Source organism: Vipera berus, assembly GCF_964194415.1.
Source record: "Vipera berus genome assembly, chromosome: 8".
Taxonomy (NCBI): Eukaryota; Metazoa; Chordata; class Lepidosauria; order Squamata; family Viperidae; genus Vipera; species Vipera berus.
Genome location: NC_138211.1, coordinates 8,899,079 through 8,919,533, shown reverse-complemented (window position 1 = coordinate 8,919,533; position 20,455 = coordinate 8,899,079). Strand labels below are relative to the sequence as shown.

General features: G+C 40.2%; 1 protein-coding gene across 1 annotated transcript in view; it reads right to left on the bottom strand.

Moving 5' to 3' along the window:
* The window catches only part of KIRREL3 (kirre like nephrin family adhesion molecule 3), a gene marked incomplete at its 3' end in the record, with an annotated part of 598,284 nt that overhangs the window by 13,520 nt on the left and 564,309 nt on the right, over positions 1-20,455 (bottom strand). Inside the window, exon 15 of the mRNA XM_081333655.1 lies at positions 10,312-10,421. Within this exon, the coding sequence (XP_081189781.1) occupies positions 10,312-10,421 (110 nt within the window). The remainder of the gene's footprint in view (positions 1-10,311; positions 10,422-20,455) is intronic.

The following is a 20,455-nucleotide window of genomic DNA, read 5'->3' as shown; positions in this document are numbered from 1 at the left end:
CTTACTTCTAGGTTGGGTCTCTCCTTGATTAGATGCCATCCGTTGCTTCAGATAGGTTGACACCCCCCCCCTTCTTTGTGGCAGCCCCTTAGATTTTGGAACGCTGCTATCATATCACCCCATAGTCCTGTTCCTCATCATATTCTCAACTGGGTCAATAGGGGGAAACTTAGTATGTCATGTAAATACCATAGAATAATCTAGATATCAACTGGGAATAGTTTGAATCTGAGGCAACCTCAAGGCCATTTCAGCTTCCACCAGTTCACCACGTTCAGCATGCTAGCTCTTTGTTTCCAAAACTGAAAGCGAATTTTGGAATAGTGCTCTGAAAATGGGAGTTCTGGGTGGGTGAGAGGGAAGGAAAAATTGAAGAAGAGGTAGGGGTGGATTCAAATTTCTCCAGTGTTGCTGATTTCAAAAGGGGCCATAGAAGTTTATTTTCACTTAGTTTTGATTCACCTCTCCTCCCTCCTCAAAACAGCCAGTCTGCAACAGCTCCCATGATTCTTTGCAAAGGCTGGGAGAATAGTAAAAATGGCCACCGCTCAAAAGACCAGGTCACTTGGAATCATCTTCTTCTTGAATGCTCGAGAAAGATAATTGCACACCCACATGTTGCCTTCCAAGTAAATATGGCTTTACACCAGGGATCTTCAAACTTGGCCCTTTTATGACTTGTGGACTTCAGCTCCCAGAATTCCTCAGCCAGGCACGCTGGCTGAAGAATTCTGGGAGTTGAAGTCCACAAGTCACAAAAGGGCCAAGTTTGAAGACACCTGCTTTACACATTCCGAGAAGCCAAATCTCTATCCCAGGGCTTTCAAACATAGAAAATAAGATGTACAGGTTTCACCTGACTGGAAGGAGATTACCCCTTTCTCAAGCTGAGTTTGTGCCTGTCATTTCCGTTTCAGGAGACTCGCTAAAGACAGACTTGGCTGAGTTCACACAACCAGGTCAAGTCGCAAGAGTCAGCCACTGTGTTTCCCTAAGCAGGCTAGGTTTGATTAGCATGTCCTTGGGGTTTGTTTTTGAGGAGTTTTGAAGTTACTTGGTGTGTTGTACAACTCACCCCACCTAGTTCGTTTACTGTTCAGTGTATTTTGTGAACCCAGAAAACAGGTGACAAGGGTTCAAGCCGTCCAGAGTTACTGCGTTAGTGAGATGGGTGGTATAGAAAACAAAAACAAACAAACAAGATTGTGTGAAAGGACTGGAAGACCTCCAAGGTCCCTTCCCAGTCTGCTATGCTGTTATCTTGTCATTCTGTTATGAACGCTTCTTTTGCATGGTCTGCTCTTCCAAAATCTTCTCTAAGTACCTTTCTGTGCAATGATAAGGAAGTTTAATGCCTTGTAAATAAAAAAAAATATATCAATAAAATAAGGATGAGGAAGACAGAGGAAATATGACCTATGTCAGAACTGGGCAACCTATAGAGCAAAAGCGAACCTCTAGGTGAACTATTGAACTATTAATTAAGTAGAGCCACAGAGAATTATGCTGGTTGCAAAACTGTGAAGAGGAACAAGCATGTATTTTTTTTCCCCTCCAAAGAGAAAGAGAAATCCTGGTGGTGTTTATCCAATAGGACCTCAGAAGTGGAAAACAGTTAGTGAAGTTTTCTAGGGGAGAAACAAAACATTCGCAATGGGTAGCCCACCATGTTGGGAAGCAGAAAATTGCATGGCACAAACCTAATTGCTCTTCTGATGGAATTGCAAAATTAGTGGCTCGAGGAGGTGGAGTTGTTTTAATGCCTTTAGATTTCAGGTTTGATGGCACCCTGCAAAATCTGGGTAGGTATAATTTGGACTGGCTTGGAAGTGTGCCCAGGTGCATGGCCTGAGTAGCATTTGACAGATGAGAGGAAAGAGCAGTGATGTTGGAAAATGATATCTAGTGGATGCTATGACCGCTTATATTTTGTCTCCTTCTATTTAACATCTGCATAGATGATTGCAATGTAAGAGACCTTTGCACGTTAATCATATTCTCAGCTGATATTAAACACCAAAATGGTATAAACACCAGAGAGGATAGAGTGGTAATTCAAAGGGACAGGAAGATGTTAGAAATTGGATCAGAAAGCCTGCCATATCACAAGACTTGTTGGAAAATAGTCGGGAAGAATCAAGGGGAAGTATTTTGAGATTCATCCTTTCCAAGACAGAAAACAAAGAATGTGAAGAAAAGTGATGTTGGCAGAAATGGGTACATTGACTGATCTCAGCAGTGCTTTGTTTGTGTTACTTTTTTTATTTCATTGGACAACTGCACTGTTGTTCTTCTTGGAACATAGTGAAATTTGCTGAGCAAATGCTATATATTAAGAAGAGAAGGGACATTCTGTAATCTTAGCCTGGCATTCAATGCTTGGTTTAGATTTAAAACCTTCTGCAGGCAATCAGTTCAGCTTCCTGGCAAGAGCAGCTTGTTACTCTGTTTCAATCTTTTGTATGGGTAAGACAAGAAAGAGAAGGTGAGAAACAAACAAACAAACAAACAAAAAAGAGGGAGGAAAGAAGGAAGAGAGAAAGAAAGAAAGAAAGAAATAGAGAGGGAGGGGGGGAGGGAGAGAGAGAGAAAGAAAGAAAGAAAGAAAGAAAGAAAAAGAGAAAGAAAGAAAGAAAGAAAGAAAGAAAAAAGAAAGAAAGAAAGAAAGAAAGAAAGAAAGAAAAAGAGAAAGAAAGAAAGAAAGAAAGATAGAAAGAAAGAAAGAAAGAAAGATAGAGAGAGGGAGGGAGCGAGAGAGAGAGAGAGAGAAAGAAAGAAAGAAAGAAAGAAAGAAAGAAAGAGAAAGAGAAAGAAAGAAAGAAAGAAAGAGAAAGAAAGAAAGAAAGAAAGAAAGAAAGAAAGAGAGAGAGAGGGAGGGAGGGAGCGAGAGAGAGAGAGAGAAAGAAAGAAAAAAAGAAAGAAAGAAAGAAAGAAAAAGAGAAAGAAAGAAAAAGAGAAAGAAAGAAAGAAAGAAAGAGGGAGGGAGCGAGAGAGAGAGAAAGAAAGAAAGAAAGAAAGAAAGAAAGAAAGAAAGAAAGAAAGAAAGAAAGAAGGAAAGAAAGAAGGAAAGAAAGAAAGAAAGAAAGAACTTGATGGCTTCAGCAACATCCTCTTCAACCTACAAGAGATAATTCCCCAAAGAATATGGGCTTGTATCCCAATTCTTCTATTCTTGCTATATCTCTACAGAGCCCTAAATGGAGCAATCTCTTGGTAGAACAATTGCTACCATGTTTTCTTTTTCATTAGTATTCTCCTTCCAAAGGCTCAGAATGGCTGATGCACCGTCCCAATTTAATTCTCACATCCTCTCTGCAGCGTGCACTAGACTGAGAAACACCAAGCGGTCCCTAAGTCTTCCCAGGAAATTTCTTTCCTGAGCAGGGAATTGGGCGAGAGTTGCACTGCAGTCTGCACTTTCTGATTCCCTCAAGTATGGAAACTCTGGACCTGTTCCTCTGAATACCGGTAGGTGAATTCTAAAAGGCCAGGAAAGCAGAAGCTCATTATACAAAGCCCAAATTTAGTTGCGCCGTTCTAGACATGTTCCGCTGAACACGCAAATATTAAATGATGCAGCGGCATTTTTCAACTTGCAAAAGGATTCTAAGCATTGATGGCAAAAGTTATATAAGGTCCTTAAAAACTGAATGCATGGGACGTTTAGAAAACAACAAGATTTCATATGGGAATGTCAAGAGTTTTTTTTTTTTAATTTTAATTCCATTTATATCCCGCCCTTCTCCGAAGACTCAGGGCGGCTTACAAGCTTAGCAGTAGCCTTCATTCTATGTATATGTCTGCTTATTAGGGCTTTCGCCCCCCCCCCCAGTGGCATTATTACAAAGTCAGCTTAATTGCCCCCAACAATCTGGGTCCTCATTTTACCTACCTCGGAAGGATGGAAGGCTGAGTCAACCTTGAGCCTGGTGGGATGCGAACCTGCACTAATTGCAGGCAGCTGGTGTTACTTAAGGACGCATTAGCCCACTGCTTCACCAAGACCCACCAGAGTTGGGTCTATTTATCTATATCTCTGTCTCTGTCTCTATTTCTACCTCTCACCTGTTTGTTTGTTTGTCTGTCTGTCTCTGTCTGTCTGTGTTCTGTTACTCTCTATGTCTGTTAGCATTACAAAACTGGTACATGGGAATTGTATGTTTGAGAAACATCCTATCATAGCATAAAGAAGGTAATACTTCTTATGGGGAGACTTTTTTGACCATATTTTGTATTTGAAGTTCAGGAAGAAAGAGCCACACTACCTGTCAAAATGAATGAGGTTTTTTTGGAACAGGAATTGTTTGCATGCTTATCCTAACAACAACATATTCCCTAGGAAACATCTCATTGAGTAGAAGCCAAAAATGACTCACGTTGAAAAGATGCAGTATTCCCAGACATCAAAAGCTTTTTTTACTCTTTAAATGGATAAGCACCACAATGATTAACTCCTTGAATGCAATAGGGCTTACTGCTGGGAAAAATTATTCTGGGTTGCGTTGCAAAGCTTCATTTTTTTAAAAAAAAAACTACAGTGAAAATTCGAATGCTTTGAAAGGTAATGAGACACTGCTTATGTAAACAAAAAGAGTTGACTCTGAGATCAAGGAAGTTAAAAAATAGGTTTGTTATAATAATAGATGAGTGTTAGAAACACTTTATCAGAAGAATGGGATTTCATGATAGGAACTAATATAGAACAAAGAGGTAGAGAGAAAAAATAGTGCATTTAACTTTACAGTAAATAGCTGCAGATATTGTCAAGAACGAAACTTGAAAGTTACCAAAGGTTTTAGGTGCTCAAACTTGGAACCTCATTCAAGTTAAGTTCGACTACGCTGGGCCTCAAGGTAGAGTGATCAGAGAGCTCTGTAAGTATCTCTTGAGTAGATGCAAGGTGGTAAAAGAAGAGAGATAGAATGATAAAAACATGGGCATGATATCAAATGCCAAAATGAACTTAAATTGTTTACATTATTAAGAGAGACAGAGAGATTTTAATGATCCTCTGATCTATTACAGTTAGTCCCTGACTTACAAAAGTTCATTTAGTGACTGTTTGAAGTTACAACGGCACTGGAAAAAAGTGACTTATAACTTACAACTTCTGCAGCATCCCCACAGACATGTGATCAAAATTTGGACACTTGGCAACTGATTCATATTTATGATATTTGCAGTGTCCCAGGTGACCTTTAGCTACCATCTGACAAGCAAGGTCAATGGGAAAGCCAGATTCATTTAACAACTGTGTTACTAACAACATCTGCAGTGATTCACTTAACAACTGCAGCAAGAAAGGTCATAAAATGGGGCAAAACTCAGTGAACAACTTGTCTCATTTAGCAATGGAAATTTTGAGCTCAATTGTGGACTATCTCTGTTGGTAAGAGTTTATCTCAGGGATCTTCAAACTTGGCCCTTTTATGACTTGTGGACTTCAACTCCCAGAATTCCTCAGCCAACGTGTCTGGCTGAGGAATTCTGGGAGTTGAAATCCACAAGTCATAAAAGGGCCAAGTTTGAAGACCCCCCTGGTTTATCTGATCCTGAAACAAACTGAATTTCAGTACCTTGGAGAGCTCCAGCTGCACAGACTGAAACTCTTAATACACCATTGTCCCCCCCCTCCAAAATGTGAGATTTAAAAGAGAAAAGGGCAAGATAGTCACTTCCCTAACCTAAAATCTTTCCCACAGCCCCATGTATCACTGGCAAAACACAGTGGAGGAGAAATTGCATGACTCTGCAGGAAGAATCAATTCCAGGAAGACGTCTGTGGAGAGTCTATGGGGGGAAAAAATGAACACCTGTCTTGGAAGTAGGGATGCATTATTAAACAGCAAAGGGAGGAGTTTCAGAAAAAGATTACTTAGAAAAATCAGAATGCCTTGGTTTTGTTCAGTACAAGAAGAAATAGAGAGAAAGTTTGATAGGTTTTCAAGCTGGATTTTCTGCAAATCCGTTTCTTGGCCTTTTCTACCTCAAGTGGCACACACAAGTTTTCAACATCAGGTTTCATTTTGCATCAGAGTCCTGATTGTACTTCTCGGCTGGTAGTATAATAATTATTGACTCAGCTGTCTATGGATTCCTCTTTTCTATGTTGGCTTTGTCTAGGGCAGTGGTTCTCAATTTTGGTAACTTTAAGATGTCTGGACTTCAACTTCAAGAATTCTACCCCAAATTGTTTCTGAACGAGAACACTAACCTCACAGCAGAGTCAGCAGTTAGTATACAGCATATGCATAAAGAGGAAGAAGCTATAAGCAGCAGACAAGGATCAGATTTGAAAACAAAGTCCAAATCTAACCCAAGAGTCAAAGTATACACAGTAACATCATTAAAAAAACAAAACAAAACCATTAGCCTGATTAGGAGGTAATTATATCAAGATGTTGCTGCATTGGTCTATTAAAACTGAAAACTTAGAAAGTCAGAGATATGCTGGCACTTTGTTCATACTCCAACTGTTAATTATGGAGAAATTCAGAATAAGGATGATTGCAAACAAGCTTTACTCCTAAGAAACCACCTTCTCCTGATAGGACCTATTCTTCAGACATGCACAATGACTTTGGGCCTGCACCCACAAAATAGCTTGGTGGTAATTCACCCAGTCTTTATCTGAGAATCTCAACGTCAGAGGACGAAGGTGGATTCTAAGACTTTTGAGACTCCCATTTTTTTTAGGCAAGTGGTGTGTGAGAACACAGCACATCCTGGGGTGTTAGCTTCAACCTATTGCATGGTAGCCTTTTGAGTCTCCTTTAGTCGTTCATGGATGGTGCGATCTACGGACCTCTGCTTGAATATATGTGCCTGGTTGGAAATGATTCTCACAGAAAAAAGGATAAAGGAATGAAAGAGGGCTGTGTATTGGCTCCAGTAGGAAGCATTTGGATTAGTGGGACCTGGTGTAAAAAATCACTGCCTCCACCTCCTCTTTCAAAACCTGGACCAAGGAAGTCTTAGTACTAACAATGAATAAGGAAGGGAAAATAATTCTGTACGGCTTCTACATCCAACTGTGAGCATTCTCGGCCACGGATATTTCAAATATTCATTATTTTACTACACAATGCCTCCTGCTGTATAGTAGGCAACATTCATTTGTAAAGCTGTGGTGGTGGTGGTGGGGAATGCACAGAAGAGTGGCACAGAAGGTCTTCCCTCCTTCCATTTGCTCAGAGATTTGTTCTGCAAAGCCTGTATTCCTTCCACACAGGCACACCCCACCACACACACACACACAGCAACTTGCCAGCTGAACGTAGCAATGATTTGCTGGCATGATGGAGAAGCTCATTTTTAAACATCTGAAGTGGCCAACTTTTGACAGGTGGCTGATGTGGAAATTTGACCGAAGTCCAAGAAGGAAGAATCAACATGGAGTTAGACTGAGGAGACAGGAGAACAGTTGGCTTCTGCCGCATCTCCAGATTCCATTGCTCTTTGCACAGCAGGCTGGTTGACTTCCACCCTGCTCTCAGGGCTGTTTGCAGGCCTGCCAATGATTCATTGTAGCTCGTATGTTAATGAAGTCAGATCCAAATCTGTCAGCTCATTGACAAATTTCTTCCTAATAATTCTTATTAGGATGTAATTTGAATGTGCCCAGGCTGGACCTGTTATTGCTCGGAGGTAGGATCATATGCCTAGTGTTGCGAGCAATGAGAAGGAAAGATACAGGGGCTTTTTAATCATGAGAAGGGAAGTCTTTCATTAGTTTCTCTTGCCTGGAGCAAGGATTGCAAAGAGAGAGAGAGAGAGAGAGAGAGAGAGAGAGAGAGAGAGAGAGAGAGAGAGAGAGAGAGAGAGAGAGAGAGAGAGAGAGAGAGAGAGAGAGAGAGAGAGAGAGAGAGAGAGATGGCACTAAGCGGGAATGAACTACTTATTTTGCTAAGCACGCTAGAAAGTACAGACTGGGACCCCTCTGGGATGTTAGACAAACTATTGTCAGGTCAGCTTATTTTCCAAAGCACCAGAAGGCAATGGATGGAAACTAATCAAGAGAGAAGCAACCTGGGATTAAGGAGAAACTTCCTGACAGTGAGAACAATTAAGCACTGGAACAGCATGCCTTCAGAAGTTGGAGTGGAGGTTTTTAAGAAGAGATTGCACAGCCACTTACCTGAAATAGTATAGGATCTCCTGCTTGAGCAGGGGGTTGGACTAGAAGACCTCCAAGCTCCCTTTCAACTCTGTTCCCACTGACACTCTCTATAGCCTGAGATGCTCATTTTATTCCCAAGCAAAAGGGAATGTTCCTGGCTAGCATCACATGGAACGAAAAGGGCTTTGGGAAGCTGATGGATCTTTGTGTGTGCGATTTTGAGAGGCTGCTGTCTTGATGTAACTGGAGAAAACTGATTTAAGATGGAACAATGTGTATATCATTGTAAACCACCCAGACTCACTTAGATAAGATGGACGGTCTAGAAATTTAACAAATAAACAGACAATCTTTGGGATAACTGGATATTTTGGAAGAGGAAGGAGGAAAAGGAAGACCCATAACTCCATCAGCCTTGATAAACAGGAGAATGGAAACTATTATCAGATCAGACCGTGGCTTCATTTTTCTTTGAGTTGTCCATCCTGGTAGTAGTTACAACAGGTGAAGGAGATGAAGACTGGACTGAGAACCTTCTACGTGCAAAACATGTGCTCCCTCCTCGCATTATGGGAGAGTTATAAATTAAAAAAAAACCTATTTAAATTTAAATGTGTAGTTCAGCTCAGATTGAAAGGTAGTAAATTGGGAATGTATTGCACAAGAATGAATAAAGGAGTATATAGAACACTACAGTAATAAAATAAGCTATTTTATGAAAATTTAACTTGGCCAAGTAAGCTTGGCATCGGTATCCATTTGGATTTTAACTTTGAGAAGCCGGCACAAAATCCAACTGTGTGATTCTTCTCCTTACTGAGAGTTTCAAAAACAAAAGAAAGGACAATTTAGGATTTGGTGGTCCAATGGAGAGAGAATGCTAAACAATGGAGAGTTCCTCATTCTCCTCATGGCAGATTAGCTATTTGATCTACTCAGCAGTCTGGGGACTGAGTAGCAAACTCCTTGAATGAGTCAACTCTCCCCATGACCCAGTCTAGGTTTACCAATTTTTATAATAGCACAGTGTCTTTGGGGCCAAAGGGTTGAAATTAGCTATGGAAAAGCAAACTGGGAGCTACATTTTAAAGAGTAAGGGTCATAAGGAAAATATGATTTTAATTAAAGCAGAGTAATATTCGTATTCTCCAGTTGTGCATTAAGTATTTTCCCTCTCTGGATGCTCTAAAAATTACAGTTTGGTACATTTTTGGAAGTGGAAACTCAAATACTTTGGCCACTAAATGAAAAGAGAAGACTCATTGGAAAAAGACCCTGGTGTTGGGAACGATGGAAGGCAAAAGGAGAAAGGGGACAGCAGAGAATGAGATGGTTAGAGACAGTGTCATCGATGCAATGAACATGAATTCGAGCAAACTCTGGGAGATAGTGGAGGATGGGAGGGACCTGGCATGTTATGGCCCAAAAGAGTTGGACATGACTTAGTGACTGAACAACAACAAACACTTTTTGGAGGTTTGGGGAGAGCAGATGGGGATGCCATCAGTGGCCTCGCATGACCTCAGCCTGTGATGTTTTGCACTGCAAAGAGGTAGCAAAATTGTTGAACTGTATCTCAAGGTGAATTGTCCATTTCGATCAGCAGCATATTTTGTTTCATATTTTATTTTTACTTCTGTGGGAGATAACATTTAGATATAGCCCCAGGCATCCAATCATCCTGAATCATCTCAGAGAGATAGTGGGAATTGCATGTAATTTCAGGTCACCCAACTATGCTTGGTTTGACAGTAATGAAGTAACCAACAAGCTTGCCCTGTTGAAAGACTTGGTCTAGGTCTTCATTCATACACATCCCTCTTGCAACTGAACATGCATCTTAGTTGTTGTGTGCTTAAATAGATGACGGAGTGACGGTAATGCACTGCTCAACATCCTTTGGGTCCACTGGTGGTCATGTCAACCTCTCCATCAAGGAGTAGGAAACCTTACTTTTCATCAGAGCCCTCAGGCTATTTGCTGAACAGCAGTAGTCAATCTCTCCTGTTTCTCTTGTCTGCATTAATAAAGCTGCACTGTGATTTTAACAGCTCTGAGCAATGTGCTAAATTTCGAATCGGCATACCTCCCTGTCATAGGCTTTCTACACTAAAAAACATATGTCTGCACTCATTATTGTTATAAGGGAGGGACAGCTGAATAGATCAAGGGAAGCCAGAGTGAATCCTTACCATTAACTGCTTGATTGCTGGGTGTTCTTCGCTTTCTCTGCTGGAGGCAGACTCCTTGTGAACAATCTCAACTCGGATATCATTCTTGGCTGAAACTACTCCTTTCAGATCTAAGCAAAAGAATAAAGAAGTGACCGTTATGGAAAATAATAGGAATGCTCATTGATCCAGAGGTCTGACCAACAATTGTTTTTTTTTCCTCCCCAGGAATGCTTTATACAGTGGCCCAGTACTTGGTACTCAACTGCTTTAAAACTCAACAAATTTGATACTCAATGCATTTTGATGTGAAAATTTTGTCCTGGTACTCATTGTTTGTTTGGCACTTAACACACAAGCTAGAATTTGTCAGTATTGGCTGCCTTGTGACCCACGACATTATTCCTTATGGGAAAAATTCATTTGACGCTCATCGTTTTTGGTACTCATTGCACCCCCTGGAAGCAATTAAGGATGAATGCCAAGGTATCTGGTACCATAATTATTATTGATCATCTCACAGTCAGCCAGATGTTCAGACTGGATTTGGCATTTTTGTTGACCTACCCAGTCCTTACCAAGGACCTGGGATAGGCAGATGTGGATGTTTGATGGTAGTACAGATCTCGTCGCAGGATGGAAGCAGTTCCTAATAAGGCCACCTTTTGCAATTGACTAATGGTGAATTTGTCAATGTCAGTGGTGTTCAAGTGGTGCTGCAGTTGTTTTGGGATTGCACCCAAGGCGCCTATGATTATTGGAACTAGCATTGCTTGCCTTTGCCATAGTCGTTCTATTATTATTGTTGTTGTTGTTATTCAACTTTCATTGGCTAGTATTGAGAGGGTTTGAAACTTAAGTCTTCGGAAACTTAGACTTTAACTCTGTTTACGGTGACCTGGGATCTTCAGACAGATGTTCAGACAGATGGAAGGTCACCCTTGACACAGAAGAGCCTTTCCATGCTATATAAGTTCTAATATATTCCTTGTTTCCTGGTCAGCAGAGTTAAAAAAAACTGTCAATCCATAGATTGAAAATCCTCTCTGATAAATGAACTATCACATCATCTAAGTAATGAACCCCATGAACGCACAAGTAGGTATTTTGGATCTTTTCCAAGAAAGCACTGTGAAAATCAGCCTTAAAAGAGGAAGGGAAGGGATTATTTTTTTTAACACACAGCAGAGTCCAGAGACGGGCAGTGAGATTTTGAGACTGGTTTATTTCTCACCTCCCCACCCCAGTGCCCCAAGAGTCATCCAGTAGTCTTTGAAGAGGCTTATTTTGAAAAATTAAACCCAAGATAACAAGCAGCAGGCTTGAGAGGAAAGGAAACACTTTTTTTTCTCTCTCTCTGCCTGCCTAAGATTAAAGATGGGAGAGGAAGGTAAATCTGAACAGCCAGAAGCTTTGAAGAAACATGGAAGAGGAAGGTGGCTAGTCATAACTGGCCCTCGAATAAACATATTAAAAGGCAGATTATTTATTTATTGGATTTATGCCCTGCCTTTCCAATAAATAGTCCAGAAATTAGTTTGCTATAAACAAACAAACAAACAAACACACTGGAACAAAAGTCCCCTGGTAAATCTCCCCGGTAAATAATAATAATAATAATAATAATAATAATAATAATAATAATAATAATAATAATAATAATAATAATAATAATAATAATAATAATAATATAAAGTTGGAAGGGACCTTGGAGGTCATCTAGTCCAACCCCCTGCTCAGGCAAGAAACCTTATACCATTTCAGACAAATGGCTGTCCAGTCTCTTCTTAAAAACTTCCAGTGTTGGAGCATTCACCACTTCTGGAGGCAGGTTGTTCCACTGGTTAGTTGTTCTAACTGTCAGGAAGTTTCTCCTTAGTTCTAGGTTGCTTCTTTCCTTGATTAGTTTCCATCCGTTGCTTCTTGTCCTGCCTTCGGGTGCTTTGGAGAATAGCTTGACTCCCTCTTCTTTGTGGCAGCCCCTGAGATATTGGAACCCCCAAGCATAATTTGACACACAGCAAAGGTCTCCCTAACATTAAAATGCGTTTATTTGACCTCTTGGAGCAGGTAGAAAACAAACCTTTTTTTTTAATCAAGCACAACTCTTTTCCCCACCATTGTTAATCCCGTGAAGTTTTGGAAGAACTCATGACGGTTAGAATGATATAAAACCCACATGAAAGGATAGCCTATAGGCCTTCTAATGTAAGCAAGATAAATTAAATATTGTCAGGTGTGAATAACCAGATTTACACATAAAGAATTCAATTAGCTGATTTATTGCTCATGCCTATACACAGATATCTTTTCAAAGTTGACAGTTTGCACCTGGGAAAGACTAGATAAGGTTCAATGGCATTCAAGAGGGGCCAGATTTCACCTTCTTGTGCCTACGTAAAGACTTTAGACTAGTTCCCTGCTTGACTCTTCCTCCTGGCTTCAACAGATAAGAATAAAACTAAAACATTGGGTTTTCTGTCCAGGAGATGTCAGAAAACAGATTTTATGAGGTTACATCAAACACTGAAGGTGCATCAGGACCAGAGGATCCTCCTCACTGAATTCAATCAGATAGTCCAGCAAAAGACATTTGTAGCATTGCTCTGATGCCATTGCAACGTTTTTATGTTCTAATTTCCATAGTGTCCGTTCAGATATTGGTTGAACCACTACTTGGAGAAACTAATCGGGATAGGCTCTTTGCAAGGATGCTGGTCTTGAGGACTTCCCCCCACCCCTTAATACTTAAATGCTCTTGTGCTCTTCAGTTCTTGTACACAGTAAGCGGGAACTCAGTCTTAAGACTGAACTTGGCTGTTGTTACCACTGGCCTTGCTTCAAGCGCTTTGCTGATGGTTTCTTAAGGTTTTGCTTCCTTCTCCCTTCTTTTCAAAAGGTCCATTGCAGTAGCATTACTCATATGTTTGTAGACAAAAATGCCAACTTTGGCTCAAGGCGGCATTTTTCCTCTTACGAATCTTTTTGACATGAGGTGTTATCCGTTGATAGAGCCATTTGGAGTTAATAGAGGCACTTCTCAACTTACAACCAAATTTCTGTTGCTAAGTGAGACATTTGTTAAGTGATTTTTGCCCCATTTTACGACCTTTCTTTGCCTCTGCCAGTGGTTAATGGGAATCTGACTTCCTCGTTGACTTTGCTTGTCAGAAGGTTGCAAAAGGGGTTCAACCTGATCTCAGGACACTGCAAGCATCGTAAATATGACTCAGTTGTCCAACTGTTTGAATTTTGATCATGTGACCATGGGGGATGCTGCAACGGTCGTGTGAAAAACAGTCATAAATCACTTTTTTCAGGGCCAAAGTAACTTCAAACAGTCACTAAAGGACTGCCTGTACCTTGGACTGAACAGTACCATGAAACAGCAAAAGAAGTAAAATACTGCAGATTGCTTTCTTTCTTTTTTTTTTTAAATGAGTCTATCATGTTAAAAATCCCAGGGGCCCTGAGTATTTCATCCAAGAAGTTATTTTTAAAAAATATGATCTTTTAGTTACTAATTAAGGAACAAGGTGAAAGAGAAATCCGAGCTATGTCTCAAACCCCAGTCCTTTGGGAAATTTTTCTACACATCTGCCGAACTGAATATGAAGGAAGAGAATTGTGCAGGAGAATTTTCATCTAGATTGGGAAGAAAAATCTTTTATTCTTAGTAGGATCTTTTCTCCTTTGGGCCTTGTAGGAGGAGACCTGTGTTAAGTCCAGGGGGTCTTCAAACTTGGCCCTTTGATGACTTGTGGACTTCAACTCCCAGAATTCCCTGAGGAATTCTGGGAGCTGAAGTCCACAAGTCATCAAAGGGCCAAGTTTGAAGACCCCTGGTTAAGTCTTTGATAGCCAGAAATCTGAAGGAATCTGTAACCGCCTAACCACCTTCCGACTAACAGATGTTGTGAAAAAGGTTTGGAAAACTACAGCTCACTTCATCAGACTCTGGTAAGGTCTGAAAAGGTCCTCTGAGTTTCTTTTTGGGGTTATCTTCTCAGTGTTGAGTTGTGAAGCTGAAGCAGATTGGGACAAAGCTAAATGAGGGAAAGGAGGACTGTCTTTTGGGGGAAGGGACAGCCTCTTGTTTGTCCTCAGCACCAGGAAGCCACAAGAATTTACACTGAGGTTCACAAGTCACCCTTTCTCTCAAAGCTACCTTACATGATTTATGGGGAGAGGAGAAAATAGTTTGCTTTTGCAACTCCCAAGCTACAATATCCTGGGTTGGCTTCCAACAAGCTTTAGTCTGCTTGTGTAAACATTTCACAGAACTCCCCCGATTGTGCAAACTGCCAACCCATTAAATACTTGTGGAAATGGGTTTAATTTAGTCATTTACTTTGGCACCCCCCATTTCCTGTTTGATTACAAAAGGAGGGGGGGAGGCAGAGGTAGAAAAATCTAAATACTCATCAGCATCTTTGCTTCACAGCCTGCATAATGTAATAATAGTGCTTGGCGGGAAGCACTAGAGAGATTGGGAGAAAAAAAAGGCACTTTACAACCAAATTTGGAAGCTTGCGGGATAGGAGCAGATTTGAAGTCCCTGTGAATAATGCATGCTTTCAAGAGACAGGCTACAAATCACGTCTCAGGCTGGTTTCTGAGTGGCAGGATATTTTATGAGAGACAGTAACTCAAGAGTTCATCTGTATGTTCCTCAGTCTACATCCAAACATGATGAGGTTTGTAGGTACCAAGAATCAGAGAGATGGCAGAGCAGTAAAATAGAATTAAAAAAGTGTGTGAACCAGATCTTTACCAAACAATTTTACAATCCCAGGTTTCTGTAATCTACAGGTAGATCTGGAAAAATCCAGTAAGCCTGACCAATGGTGTATTAGTTGGATTGAGGGGTTGTTTAAGGTATTTTGGAGGGGGTAAAAACCCCCACCTCCCAATTAAAATAGATCCTATACTTGGAATTATTGAGGGACCCTCACAGAAAAGCTGGATCAAACTACTTTGGGAGTGCAATTCCATACAGCCAGAAGTTTAGGATACAGAGGCCTACTGATCAATTGCAAATTTAGTCAAAAAAACTCTGCTGATTGTCTGTGCTGAATGACTATATTCCCATCTTAGATTAACCTGGCATGTGGCTTGCTTGCTCAGAGTTGTGAGTTCTGCCAAACTGCTGCATACAAATTCTGTGGCACAATTTGAGAGGCAGAATTTTAGACTCAGATTTGAGCACATTGCCAGGTCTCCTGCCCACATTCCTAAGCTTTTAACCCCCTCCCCACAAAAACAAGTAAACAACCACCACAATCCCAAGTCTCCTTTTGCGGTTAGTGAATCACCAAATGACTTCCTCTGGCTATGTAGAACAGGGGTCTTCAAACCTGGCTCTTTTATGCCTGGCTGAGGAATTCTGGGAGTTGAAGTCCACAAGTCATAAAAGGGGCAAGTTTGAAGAGCCCTGATGTAGAAGGTCAGAAGGTTGAACTGGATTATTGACTTCTCAAAGCTTGAAAATTCCTCATTTAGGCCTTTGGGGTATAGTATGAAGTCAGCCAAGTATGTTTATTGAACAACCATGATTAAGCAAATCTTGACTTAATATTAACATGTGAACTCGGTCAGTGTGAGGAACAGAAAAAGTGTATCCTGTCCTACCTGTTGGTTCCCACTGAAATACTGAGAGATAAACTAATGATAAAAGTTATATCTCACTGATCTAAATTCTTAATTTCTCCCCCCATTCATTTTTCATTTCACCCAGAAGAGCTAATTGTTTTGCTCTTATTGAAAGATAGCAAAAGGAATGCTTGTCTAACAATGGATAAACAGACTTAGTACAGGGGCTGTGCTGGTTGAAAAGAAGCAAGATCAAGGTTACTAATACATGAATTAACCTCTGCTGTCCCTTGGGCAATAGCTTCTTAATTGATAACCTAGTGCTATCAGGCAAATCAATATGTAATTTAGTAGTTTTATTCTACTTTTCTCTTGATAATGCTTCTTTTCCCCCCAAAGGCCATCCTTTGCCTATCACCCTCAGGCATCTTTTAGTAATGGGCTTACAAACATATCATGATGGACTTTCCCAAGCTTCATAGTAAAGAAAAAAACCTCTTTCTTTTCTCTCTTTGCTCTGCTCTTTCCCCCGTTTTATTTTATTGGTTCTTCCTCTGTTCTGTCCAGGCCTGGACACCAAAGCCTCAATGTTTAATTTCAAGGAAAAGTCAATTATGGACTCATGGAGTCTTTCCTAGAGAATAATAGTCCTTAAATAACTTTTAGGTGGTAAAGTCATCCAGGAAGGACGATAGATGTGTATTAAGGCCAGCAAAAGTTTCTGCCATGGAAAACCTCTGATTACTATATACATATATTGCTTGTGATGAGTTTTGCATCTTATTAAAACAGGGATTATGTTGATAGCCACTCCACCACCCTGGACTTTCTTTAGCTTAGGTCAGGGGTATCCAATCTTGGCAACTTTAAGACCTGTGGACTTCAATTTCCCAGAATTCCTCAGTCAGCATGGCTGGCTTGGGAATTCTGGGAGTTGGTCCACAAGTCTTAAAGTTGCCCAGGTTGGACTCTTCTGGCTTAGGTAATACAATCTAACATTTATTACAAGACAATTCCTGATTTCTACCCAGCAAAATGGATGTGGTCAGCAAGTAGATCAAAAACGTCAAGACTGAAGGAGCTGTAAAAGCTCCTGAATACTAGATCAACTCTTCAGGTCCTGGGAAACTAAAAAAAAAACACATTTTATAGTCATGTATCAGTCTGTGATTAGAAGTGATTCAAAACGATGCTTCATTGTACCTTGTGGGAGACAAATCTGTACTCCTCTAAGTACTAAACCAGCTATCTTTTCTTTTAGGTCCTTCATTTTTCTCATCTTCAAAAGCCTGCAAAAGCTGCTATTTTTCTATGGCATCTTCAAGGTGATTCAGAATTTCTTTCAGCATTTTTTTTTGGGGGGGGATTGGGGTTATAGCTTTGGTTATGCTTCTGAGCTTATTGTTGCAAGGTAACTTTATTGTAATTATCTTGGGGTGGTTTTTTTTATCCATCCCTCTGCAATTTCCCGAAGGACTCTGCTTCCTTAACTGATAAAGCCCTGGAAAGAATGCCTTTGCAAGGTCTTCCTTTAGGGTTGAACTGTAGTTTGGGAAACCAAGAAAGCTATAGCTCTTGAAGAACAGCATTGTACAAAAAGAAGGCATTTAATACACCCATTGGCTGCCTAGTACTGTAATTAAGTTAATTAAGATGCAGATATATCTACACGCTGAAGGTCAAAGTAGTGAAGATGTGACCACAAGTGATTTAATCAAAGCCTCATGCTATTTTATATACATCCTGGAGTTCAGATTGCATGGTTTTGACTGCCATTTTGACTTCTTGGACACATTCTAAATAATCTAAATGATTACAGAAAATAAGGAAAGAAAGAAAGGAAGGAAGGAAGAGAGGAAGGAAAGAAGGAAGAAAAAGAAAGAAAGAAAGAAAAAGAAAGAAAGAAAAAGAAAGAAAGAAAGAAAGAAAGAGAGGAGGGAGGGAGGAAAGGAAGGAAGGAAGGAAGGAAGGAAGGAAGGAAGGAAGACTCAATATCATTTTAAAATCAGTTAAACTACAAATAAAGGTTTCCCCCCTATAATTGGCAAGGTACCTCATGCAGAAAACGGATGATCTAAATTTTCATTAGCACTAAAACAGCTATTCCAGAAAGTGACAAGCTTATCTCATTTAATTGAAATGTGTCTGGTCCCTCTTGGTTTCTTCCACGTTTGGGGAAAGTTTGTTAATTTCATTAGCAAAGGAGTTTCTCAAGTCATCCCCAAAGATGAACATATTGATGATATTTTTGAAGCTACTGTACCTGTAATTTGCTAACCCAGTGTTTAATTTTATCAATTAATAATTTGCTCTTGATTGTATATTCTTAGCATTTTCATTGTTTCTGTTATTTACAGACCTGGAGAAACAGTACGTAAAAACTATTCTGCAAATGTAGAAATGAGATCTGGCACATATAAGAAAGCAGCACAAGAATGCTCAAATTTTAGAGTATGCTAGAACTGACCAAGAAGTGGCCTATTGATTCTTTGAAAAATTGACAGTATAGATAGTCCTCAACATACATAACTTTGGGGGGTACTTATGACCTAGATTTGAAGTTCTGATGACTACCTCCCATCTCTGATGGCCACACCCCTTCATGATCACATGACTGGACTTCAGGCAGTTGGCAACCAGGCCACACTTAATGGCTGTTTTCAGCTTCCTGCATTCACATAATCATGGTTTATGACTGTTTTGCTGAAAACCAGCATTTACTTACAGTTTTCACAAACCCGGTGCCCATAATGAGTCATTGGTTTGCTCAATGACTGTGGCTTTTGCTGGACGACTGCCATACAACCATCACAAAAAAGATGGTAAATAGAAATAAAGTTAAACATATTCTCTTCTTTGGATGAAAGAATCCATTGGACCACCTCTGCTTCTCCTTGCTGTCGGGAATAACTGGATGATCTTATTCAATTCAAAGGATGCTGCACGGAAAGTTCCCTTGTCCCCGATGCATTTTGCATTTAACGTGCACCGAAAAGTAAATGCTTTACAGCATCTTCTCTGATGCTTGGAGAGCATTTGCTGATCAGACAGGTGTCTTCTAGAAAGCTCCTTGACCCAGCAGGATTGGATCTTTCCTCCTGCTTTTGGGAAAGGGAACAGACAACATCTGAGCAAGTTCTCAAGAGGGAAATATGATGAGTGGCAGATGGCTGCAAGATGACAAGTGCTCCACGCTTACGTTGAAAATTCTCTGTTTTCCTCATCTTGGCTTTCTCAGATAAAACAATGCACAGTTTTTCTTCTTTTGGAACCGGAGCGTTTTGAAGTGACAAACAAACTTGAATTATGAAACAAGAAAAACTTAAGTTGTCAACCTGAATTTCTTTCACAGCAAAACAAACAAAGCCACCACTATGAAAAGTATGTTAATTGAATGGATTGAATTCTCCTGCCACGTTGTAGAGAGGTGTGAGATACAAAACATGACTGTAAGTGGATAGAAATATTCTTATGCCTTCCAACTTCTATAAAAGGGAACGGAATGTGGGTAGACTAGGTTCGTTAGCTTATGAATTCACATCAAGCTGATTAATGTTTAGGATTAACAAAATATCCCGGAGCAGTTTCTGCACATAACGATGATTTAGTTTGCTTTGTGTTTTAATAAGAATTTATTGAAATTCATATCGTTCGTTATAAATGGGGCAGAAAGAATGTCATTCTTTAAAAAAAAAAGCGAGCAAGGGAAAACAAATCAGGCAGATGCTTTCATCTATTTCTCTGTTTCCAGGAATAATGATAGTATACTTTCTGGGGGTAAGGGGGGGGGGTAAGTGGCAGAACATGAGGCCTTTTCTAGAATTTCAAAATTGAAGCAATTTGATTGTGAGTTTCCTTCCCCAATATCTGCTGGAGAGACTGTCTCATAACAAGGAGATTTGTGCTGTTGGGGAAAAAAAAATCCGTTGTGTGGGTTTCTGGCTCTTTAAATACCGTGGCTTGTAAAAGTCTTCATTTCTAATAAATCAAAGTTTATTAGGGAAAGAATAAGCTTATCTCAGCAAGTCACTTTTATGGGTTTACTCCTTCTATTTGCTTCCCACCTCTTCTGATTGAGGGCATGTATAATTTAGGTATACCAGTGAAGGCATGTGAATTCTTGTTTTGAAAAAAAAAAAGGTAACAGAAGAATGTTTTGGTTCAGAAGTTAAATAAATCTGCGAAGAGCTCAGTTGTGGTCCAGACACCAAAGGGAAGAGAAAAGGATTGTGGCTTACTGCAAGGCTGTACCAGCTCCTACAGTCTCTTATCGTTGTCCATGCTGGTTGGAGTGGTAGGAGTTGAAGCGCAAAACATTTGGAAAGCCTTTTGCTATCTGCACTGGGCTATGAGGTTGGTTAGCAAGGTCCTTAGGGATGCTCAGACGATGAAGACCAGCCCTTGGCATTTTGTTGCCTGAGGTGAATATTAAAAATGATGTGAAATGATGATGCTGGACAAAAAGCTGAATTGGTCTTCAATGCTTGCAATGAAGCAGAGTTCCTTCTCTGTCGCCAAAAACAGTAGGCCATCTTAGGGGACACTGGCCAGGCTATGAGTCCCTGTAATTCCC